Raw genomic sequence first — 10390 nt, 5'->3', positions numbered from 1 at the left:
TTTGGATACCCACATGATTTAGATTTGGATTTCTCACATTTGCAGTTGAGATTTGGAACTGGAATAGATCCTTAGATTTCCAAATCAGCTACAGCAGTGAAAAAAAAAATCCCATTTTCAAATCTGTTCGGCAAGACATTATTTGGAAATCAATATGTGTGGCAATTACCTTTACCCTCTCGGCTCCTTTGCAGCAGCCAGGCCCTCATTCGGAGTGATGCCGTTGTCCCTCTCTCTCTCTCTCAACATGAGCATGAGGATGATTGATGAATTTTGTATCCAAAACTCAAATCCAAATCCAAATACAAAAACATGAGATATCCAAACGTGGCCCCCTCCCTCTCTCACTCTCTCTCTCAACATGAGCATGAGGATGATTGATGAATTTTGTATCCAAAACTCAAATCCAAATCCAAATACAAAAACATGAGATATCCAAACGTTGGCCTTAAGTGGCGTCAAGGATGTAAGGGTGGAGATAAGCTAGGAAGACAATCTCATCTTGATGAATGAAACTGGCCATGATCCATTAAATATGGTAGATGGGCTTTTGTGATCACGACCTCTGATCTGATGGGCCATAATTGGGCGACCCAGTTGGGTTAGGTTTGAACTTTGAACCCAAACGGAGATCTCATTCTTAATATTGAGGTGTTAAAAAAATCCAATTTTAGGATGCTTTCTTCATAATACTTTTATCAACGGTGTAGAATCATCCAATGAGTGTCGGATCAAACGGAATAAATACACTTAAGACAATATTATCTTAATCTAATTATCATCATTACTCGATTAACCATCTAAAATTTTCAAAATTACCATCACTTTTGTACCATGGCCCATCCTTAACTTACACGTGGGAAATACCTCTCTCTCTCTCTCTCTAACCCTACACGTACGACGTCGTAGATATAAATATATAATATAACTTAGGGTTTCTTTCCCTCGCTTTGCCCTCTTCGTCTTTAAACCGGTGCTAGGGTTTATCTTTCTGTGCAGCCGAAAATGGTAGAAAATCTCCCCTCCCTCCCTATCGTCTTTCTGTTAATCCTTTTTTTTATATAATATTTAGCTAGGTTTCTTCAAGATCTTCCTAGGATGGTTTGTTTTGGATGCTCTCGTTCCGTATTTAGGGTTTTAACTTTCAGTTTTGTTTTGTTTTTGTTCGTCTGATTGAAGCCGTCTCATAAGACCTTCATCATCAAGAAGAAGCTTGCGAAAAAGATGAGGCAGAACAGGCCGATCCCTCATTGGATCCGGATGCGAACCGACAATACCATCAGGTGAAGGTTTTTTTAAAAAAAACTATTAAAGGAAGTTCTGAGAAATTAGGGCTAATAACATTCTGCTAAAAAAAAAATGTTCGCAGGTATAACGCCAAGCGCAGGCATTGGCGAAGGACGAAGCTTGGATTTTAAGATGATATTCGATGCGTAACTGTTGATGTGGGAGGTGCTTAGGGTTTATTTTTACGATTCCATGTCGATGCAGTGTTGTTTCCTTTTGATTTTACCAGTAATTTGACTTTAATGTGTGCTTTTGGAATGTTTGATTTTGTAGTACTTTTACCATGGATTATATGGTAGTTTTAGTTTGTCTTTATTATAACTGCAGTGAAGATTTGCTTTTAGTGGATTCTAACTAAAATGAGTTTTGAAGTGGGATGTAGAATTGCTTATGCTTCAGAATATTGAGTTCTCTAAGGTTTAAATATTATTCTTAGACCCTACTTTACTCTCTGTTGTTTAATTTTAAGTGTTTTTCATCCTCCTTTTCTTGTTTCAAGCAAATATAACAAGGGGGGTGATGTGCACAAACTTAATATGAAATGGATTGGATGGTTAACTGATGTACTTGTGTTTGTTGGGTTTTGTGCTTCAATGGGAAACTTACGTGCGACTTATTAAACTATTCCAATATTTGGAATGAAAGGAACGTGCACATAAATGTGGAAGATAATTGTAGGGTTCCAGAAGAGCTATATTTGATAATTGATACTAAATGTATTTCACTATAGTTGAGTCCAGCATTGGTATAAGTTATTTGGGCTTTCTTTGCAGGCATGTGAAATCTTCTACGAATTCAATCAAATTGCTAATTTAGGCATCCCCTAACTCCATGGTTGTGATCTTATTAGACATCCTTGATCTGACGGATACCTAATTAGTTCTTAGAATAATAAAAGATTCTATGATTCAAAAAAAAAAAATCAATAAAAAAAAGAATAATAAAAAATTCTGATCCAAATTATATTGTCCTGGTAAACTATATGGGTGTGCCAAGCATCTTGTTCTAGAAGTATTGAAGCAGAATACTTGGCCCATCATGATATATTAGTTAAATAAGTGATCTCCTGTTGGAATCAATTAAGTCTCAAATGGTGAAGTTCTCAAAGATAAAGGTTTGTGTTCTTCATACACACACTCAATCATTGATACCTGGATACCTGGATTCTTGCCCATACTTAGACATAAATATGAAAACTGTACTCACACATTCTTCATTCTGTATCTAGGTATAATAACACCTGACTACTTGGATCCTGTAATTGCATTGGCATACTTGTGTGATAAGAAGCCCTGAACTGTAATTATGATGATTAGCCCTGACTTACATGGACTGTTTTAGTTGCTGAAATGGAAAAAGTCAAGCGAAATGATTTAAAGTTTTAATCTAGTACGAGTGCCTAAAAGTGTCTAGGAAGGTGTGACACGAAGTAACTCATTATTCCAAATTCGCAATATAGATTGATCAAATGTTTATAGTTGGACTTCCCATATCTTATTCTTGATATCAGCTGAATTTGTTGCTAGCCAGTTGAATGTTGGTGTGTTGAAGCAGGAAAGATTTGGTGGCCATTGTTGTTCAACGCACGGACCAACTTTCTCACAACTCTTGACGGACCAAGGTTTGGAGTTGTAGGCATCTCGAGGAACTTCACTTACAGTTTTGAGGCATTTGTATAGGCGGCTGGGCTTTGCATAATCTGGAGTCGGAGAGTATTATAAACATATTAAATGAAAAGGACCATTTGTGCTCACCAAATGCTTGTCTGGCCCGAAGGGATTTAAATGAAATGAGTTGATCTTCGTTTTAACCAAAGCCCTAGGAGAGGATAAGACTTGACTTCAACATTTTCTATGTAGGCTTAAACTTTTCATTACGCACGAACCAACTTTCTCACAACTCTTGATGGAGCAAGGTTTGGACTTGTAGGCACCTCGAGGAACTTCCACTTACAGTTTTGAGGCATTTGTATAGGTGGCTGGGCTTTGCATAGTCTGGAGTCAGAGAGGACTATAACCATATTAAATTGGAAGGACTATTTGTTCTCACCAAATGCTTGTCTGGGCAGAAGGGATTTAAATGAAATGAGTTGATCTTCGCTTCAAGCAAAACCCTAGGAGAGGATAAGACTTGGCTGCAACATTTTCTATGTTGTCTGAAACTTTCCATTTCTAGATTGTCTTCTTTTTATAGCCGAGAGGAAAGTTGTTAACTAGGACTTGCACCATTCTTTTCTTTATCTTGATTATTTGGCAAGCTTCAAGTTGCCTCACCATTGTCGTCTAGGTTTAATAGGTGGTTAACTGGAAACGAGGAAGATATCCAAGGCATCAAGATACTCATTGATGCATCTTCGATACTTAATGTTAGGCTTTCCATTTGGCACTCTCTTATTTCTTTGTCATGAAGGCTCTAATCCTCGATGCTTATGGTCTCTGTATCAGGAACTTTATGGTCTCGCCAACGCACATTTCAAAGCGGCCAGTCCGCAGTAAGGATTCTTGACCATTTCTTTGGGCAGGGAACTGATTTGTAAGGCTAATATGTGTTATCAAGGTCCTGATTCAGAAAAAAAATGTTATCAAGGTCAGTGTCTGGCTTGTGAAATAGCTTTGTCTAGCCTGTTTGTAGTTGTACACCCACTTGACCTGTTTGTTTGCTCTGCTGGTGTTTGGTTCTTATACAGTTAATGTTGGAGCAAAAATGGGTGCCAGATGCCCCTTTGGATTGCACATTTTTATCCGAGACAATAATATTTTATAATGTCCTAAGTGCTACTTTAGCATGTATTTTGCTTCTGGATGTCAGATGCATAGTAAGACGGTTAATGTTGGATATGTGCATGCAGTGTGAGAAAATTCATTAACTAATGGGTGAGAATGTCATAGACTGCATCCCTACTTGGTGTTAGGATGACATAATTAGTTTGACATGTTTTTTTTTTTTTTTTTTTTTTTTTGAAAGGATTATATATATAAGAAGACGGGCCGAGATGGACCATCAGAGATACAAAGAAAAACATAAATAATAAAAAAAACAGAACTGTAGACAACAAGACAACACGCTCATCTCACGGAGGAAAGAAATCAAACCACTCCAAACCCTCTTTGAGAACACCAGATCTAGCGAGTGAATCCGCCTCCCCATTTGCTTCGCGCCTAACATGCTTACAAACTAGAGTTGATTCTGCAATAAGATTGTGAATTTCCTCCACTAAACTTAAAAATCTCCACGGGGGATCCACTCTCCCCGATAACCAACCGATTACATTTGAAGAGTTTCCTTCCACAATTGCCCTGTCATAAGAATCAACATTTAAACGCTTTATCCCCTGATATGCAGCCCTTACTTCCGCTTCAGACGAATCAGTTATTCCAATGGGACCTGCAAAAGCCCACAAAACTCCCCCTCGGGAATCCCTACAAAGCCCTCCGATCCCAGTTGGACCCGGATTCCCAAGAGAGGACCCATCAAAATTTAATTTAATATAACCTTCAGAAGGGGCTTCCCATTTCAGACTTCTCTTCTCTCTTCGCAACCCTTCAGAGCACACAATGTTCCATCTCTCCCAAAGGTCGAAAGCTGAGACGAATTTAAACAAATGGATGCTTTTTACCCAAAAAGTAACTAACGCTATTAGTTTATTATATAACCAATACGCTGACTTTGCCGATCCTTCGAAGACTCTCGAGTTTCGTTCTTTCCAAATGACCCACCACAATGCTATCAAGCATAACCTCCAGAGCACCTTACCTTTTTTCTTCCAAGGCACAAACTCCCAACTCGAAAATAGGTCTGCTAAGGATTTGGGGAAGACCCAACATATGCTAAACTTGACCAATATCAAATCCCAAATTGCCCTTGATACTTTGCAGTGAATGAAGAGGTGATCTATCGATTCCCCATCCCCCATACAAAGCGAGCAATAATTCACCAGGCACATACCCCGTTTTCTTAAAAAATCAATGGTCTGAATCCTCCCGTTACACACTGCCCAGCTAAAAAAAGCGACCATTGGGGGGCCCATAAACCTCCAAACAGCAACGAAATTAGATGATCCACAAACAGGCATTATATGAGAATAAAAGGATTTAACAGAAAAGATGCCAGAGGAGTTCCATATCCAGATCCGTTTGTCCACCCCACTTCTTTTGATATAACACCCCTCAATGAGCTGAAGCAATCGAGAGATATCCGGCAATTCTCGATCGAAAAAATTTCTTCTGAAACATGGGGACCAAACCACCTTATTGTGAATTCTCACGAAGCACTCAGAAACCATCACTTCTTTGACCATGGCCACGGAAAACAACCCAGGGAAGAGCGCAGCCAGAGGTTCGACGGAACACCATGAATCCAACCAAAATCTGATACGATCTCCTATGTATACTTTAAACCGAATTCCCGCCTCAAATTTTTGCTTGAGACTCAAAATATTACGCCTTACATGTTTTCAGTAGGCTATAACTAGTTTCTATTCAGTTTGTTTTTGAAAAACCTCAGTTAGCATGCTGGTAGGAAATTTAGTTTAAGCTTAAAAATCGTTTGATATTTTAGAAAATGCTTGATGAAGCCATATTTACATGAATATTTTGTTGGTGGTTAAGACAATCACTCTATGATTTGTGGACACGGACACGAGTGTTGCGTGTCGACGCGGACACGGTGAACTCCCAAATTTAGAAACGGGGACACGCTTAAAATAGAAAGTGTATATAATCATGATTTTTGGACACGGATTTGTGTGCCGAGTTTCAACACGGATGTGAGGTATCTAACATGGAATCCTCTAAAAATCTAGAAATAGTGTCACACTCATACACATACATACATATAAAGTTACTGACACTTCTAGCAGTATACTTACAAGTGTCTAAAGGAGTGTCGACATGTGTGGACACGGCAATAAATTCAAAGTGTCGGCCAGATACAATATCCTTACAGTGTAAATTAAATCAAGCATGCCATTCACTAAGATGCTTGTGAGACTCTTGCTAGGCAAGAGTCTTTTCACTTACAGTCTTTTGAGGGATTGGCTCTTCCTTGTTATTGGGTGGAGGAATTGACTACTACCATAGTAATTGGTAAGAGGGTTTGGTTTGGTTTTCACCATTCAAACAAAAAAAAAAGGGTTTGGTTTGGGAGGTAAGTGACTAAAGGTGGATGACCTGGATTTCTCCAGCAATCCATTGTGATGTGGAAACGGGGATGGCCGAGGAGTGAGGGCTTTCTTTAGATTAGGGTAGCTATACTTTTTTTTTCCTTGTGAAGCTTGGGGTGTAGTAGAGGGTAATGGGTATAGTGTGGTGTAATGAAGATGAGATGTTAAATACATGTGGTCTGGTATGTGGGATATGGGGAATGTAAAGTAGGAGGAAGGAAAGAGGCAAACAGAAACTGTGGTTGTGAGGCTTGTGGTAAGATGAAGAAAGGGGCAAGTGTGTTGAAGAAAAGCTAAAACAAGGGGGAGCAAGAGTGGGACGTTTGGGACTTGTGAGTGTCCAAGAAACTTGGGCATTATCCTACTGCCGCATCAACCTGTAACAGAAAGTGAAATGTTGTCCAAAGATGCCACATGGCATCTTCAGTCAGCTGTCCATGGCCAGCGCAGCACAGCACGGCCACATGGAAGGATTAGGAGGTAGCAAGTTGGAAGTTTCTAGAGCTCCTCTCTCCTCTATAAATAGAGGTCTCATTTGGCAACTTTTTGGAGAATTGAAACTTTGTGAGATGTGAGAAGGAAGAGATCTATCTCATTTGGGAACTTTTGGGAAAGTAATGCTCCCCCCCCCCCCCTCTCGCTCTCTCTCTCTCTCTCTCTCTCTCTCTCTCTTGTCCTTGTAGGACAGACCTTTCTTCCGATTGTATCCTACTCCTTGTACAACAATTCAACTAGCTAGCGTATTTCTTTCTTTGTTTCTCTTCGTCCCTGCGTATTTTCTTCATTTCTTTTCTACTGATAAGATGCATTTCTGCTAGAGTCTGGTAGTTTAGATGAAAAGAAACTTTAGATTTGGCAATTCATAGGAGTGTCCAGTAAGTACAGAAGATCAAACTAGTTGCCGACTTTGCTTTCAATTAAGCATTAAGATTGGTTATGTTTCAGTTCCATAACGTTTATGTGTGCCAATTCCTTTCGATTCTGGTCTTTTTTTTTTTTTGGAATGATATCTTTCGATTCTGGTCTTAATTGTTGCTTTTAATCAAAATTTGTTCTAAGCTTGATTTGGTACACTAGCTGAGTACAGATCCATGTAATCCTGAATGCTGTTGCTAAAATCAGTCATCCTACTTTGGATCTGCTTCACATTTAGCTTATAAAAAATTTCCTGAACTTGTTCTTGGAGATCAATCAGTTCTACCATTCAAAAAAATAAAAATAAAAATCAGTCAGTTCTTCTGATCCAGATTTATATTAGCCTCTGTTCTTCTTGAGTGGTTTCAGTTTGGAATTTCTCTCCTAATAGATCCTTGAGCATTAAACCAAGAAATTTACATAATTCCTTAATGTAGCCTTTTTTACTTCCTCTCAAGTCTATGTGAAATTTATATCAACCGAGTGTACTAAGTTTAATCTCAAAAGAAATGAAATGTTTCAAAACATTCTCAAACTACCTGTTTCGAAGCCACTCTCAGTTGGAGGTTTAGTAAGAAGGTTTTGAGTTTTTTCCCCTCAAAACTCGATGTTCATGATCTGAGACCTACTTGATCCAAAACACAAGTCTCTCACATCTGTTTCAAGCCTTATATCATTCCGAGCTTTCGCTGATCTGAATCGAGGACCACATCACATTGCCTCACCATCACCTTACAACTCAGTAATTTTTCCACTATACCAGAGTGCACGGGACATCTATAGGCTTTTTTTTTTTTTTTTTTTAAATATATGAAAATTGACATATATATTCATGTTGGATAAGATGTACAAAGTGATGGGGACAAGTTGTCCCGCCACATTACATTACATCATAAAATACCATAGGAGAATTCTCCAATGGCCCCAAAAGATAAAAACATCAACAGATAAATCCCATAAACCCCAGAGTAGCCTTCCACCATACCCCCCAAAAGTGCAAAATACTACTACTCATAGCAAACATTGAAACCGAGACTCTCAACCAGACGAGTCTAGAGACTATTTCATACAAAGAATCAAGCACCAAGGACACAGGGAGTCAGATACTCTCTGTGCATGCTGATTCTTTCAAAGTAAGTGGTCTTGAGCCATGATTCGACAACCCTTTAACTTTGAAAGCCATCATAATATTCACTTCCATTTCTCTCATGGGGATTTTTTCCCCTTTCCTGGTAGGGTAGTTTTGGAGGTAAAAGAATAGAGATGGGGTTCTCTAGCTCTCATATGCTTTATGATTGCTTTGGTGCTGTTAATGATTAGGGGATTCTTCTCCAATGGTTGTTCTGGAGCTTAGATGGTTTGAGAGCTCTTTTTCATAATGGGATTGGGTGCTTGTGGCTGAGAATGTTGTTGGTGACCATCAATTTAGAATGCAACTATGAAAGAGATGGATCGGGATTGGAGTTGTGAATATATGCACAGCATGCAAGGGGATGTTGGACCTTTTGTCATGAATGATAGGATAGGTGGAGCTCTTGACACTGTTAGGGGATTTCTTGGCTATGCTGTGGTGTTATTCCAAAACTCGTACTGAATTGTGTTGATTTGCATTAGGTTATCCGTGTCCAACAACAAGTTTTGTAGCTCTCTCTCTCTCTCTCTCTCTATATATATATATATATATATATATATGTGTGTGTGTCTGTGTGTGTGTTATTTTGTTTATTTTTTGTGAAAAATATTCTACTGTAGGTTAAGCTATTGTCCCCTGAAGAATAGCCTTGATTTGTACGTCATTGGAGTCCGGGAATCCAATTGGACCCGAGAAGAGGCCCACTAGGTTTCTCCGCTTCATCTCTGATAAGGCTCCCAATACCAGTCAGGCCTGGGTTGCCAAGGCTGGATTAATTGAAGTTTAATTTAAACCCTCCTAGGTCCGTGGATTCTTGAGGAGTAAGAGGCGATTCCGTGGATGGTTCTTCAAGGTACAAGCATTCCACCCTTTCCAAACAACCCGGAATGTGGCTAAAAAGATGAGCTTCCAGAGGATCGGGCTTTCCCTAGGCCACGACGCGAAAAGTTATGCTCCCAGGAGGGCAGGGAACACCCAAAAGATGATGCCCCAAGAGATGCCGACACTCCAAATATGCTCAAGACCTGAGCAGGCAGCTAATCTATCTCTCCATTGGCTGACTGAAAGACATGCTGGGAGGAGACATAGCATGCCTATCAACTGTGTCTGAAACCTCCTTGATAGCATAGCATCAGAGAACCTCTGCCCAAAACCTCCTCAATGGCGCCAGTGATCCTCCACAGGATCATGAGTTTCACTTCATTGTGCCTCCATTTTCATTCATTGCCTTCGGTGCTATACTTTGAAGAGTTGATTTGTTTCTTAATCACAAGGGCAGGGTGTCAAAAACCTGTCTCTTGATTTTTGATCTGGTCAAACTACCTTTTTTGACTTCCCACTTAGATAAAAAATCAAAGGGGCAGGGTTTTGACACCTTGCCCTTTTAATTTTCACGGTCGGCCACCATATAAATTCTCCTCATAAGCTAGAGAAAAGATAGATAGAGGGGGCCAAGCTTCATTTATTTGGTTAATGTCAAGCCTTCTCCATATTGTGTACCACGGATTAGGGCAAGGGCAAATCATCAAACATTCCTTTTCATGTCCAACTGCCAGAAAAAGTGTGTGTGTGTGTGTGTGTGTGTGTGTGTGTGAGAGAGAGAGAGAGAGAGAGAGAGAGAGAGAGAGCTCTATTTTGTAAGGACACATATGGATTGCCGAAATCAGGAGCTGGAATCGGCATCCTATTCCGATCTCGGAAAATTCCAACATTTGGTTAAGTGGGCCAGAATTGACACCGGGGTGAATTAAAAGTACGGAAAATGGTGGTATTCCAATTATGTTAGAATATGTGGGATCCAGCGGTTGGATTGGGTTAAGATCTCACCATTGGATCATCTTGGAGGTAGATTGGGTAAGTTGGCTAAATGAGGCAACCAGATAAATTGGGCAAGT

General features: G+C 39.6%; 1 protein-coding gene across 1 annotated transcript; it reads left to right on the top strand.

Moving 5' to 3' along the window:
* The first annotated feature begins 881 nt into the window (after nucleotides 1-881).
* LOC143851690 (large ribosomal subunit protein eL39) lies at nucleotides 882-1729 on the top strand. Its single transcript, XM_077361174.1, has 3 exons — nucleotides 882-1008; nucleotides 1180-1283; nucleotides 1370-1729. The coding sequence occupies exons 1-3, from the start codon at nucleotides 1006-1008 to the stop codon at nucleotides 1416-1418; spliced, it is 156 nt and encodes a 51-aa protein (XP_077217289.1). The 5' UTR covers nucleotides 882-1005; the 3' UTR covers nucleotides 1419-1729.
* Nucleotides 1730-10390: the final 8661 nt, after the last annotated feature.

This window comes from Tasmannia lanceolata, unplaced genomic scaffold (assembly GCF_043159265.1).
Source record: "Tasmannia lanceolata isolate RefF3 unplaced genomic scaffold, GAP_Taslan_0.1 ptg000018l, whole genome shotgun sequence".
Lineage (NCBI taxonomy): Eukaryota > Viridiplantae > Streptophyta > Magnoliopsida > Canellales > Winteraceae > Tasmannia > Tasmannia lanceolata.
The sequence above is the reverse complement of the archived record's forward strand: the minus strand, read 5'-3'. Positions and strand labels throughout refer to the sequence as shown.

Bases quoted from the DNA above. Each gene is read 5' to 3' on its own strand.
- LOC143851690 (XM_077361174.1), top strand. The intron at 1,284-1,369 runs GTGAAGGTTTTT...AAATGTTCGCAG, and splicing joins CGAACCGACAATACCATCAG to GTATAACGCCAAGCGCAGGC.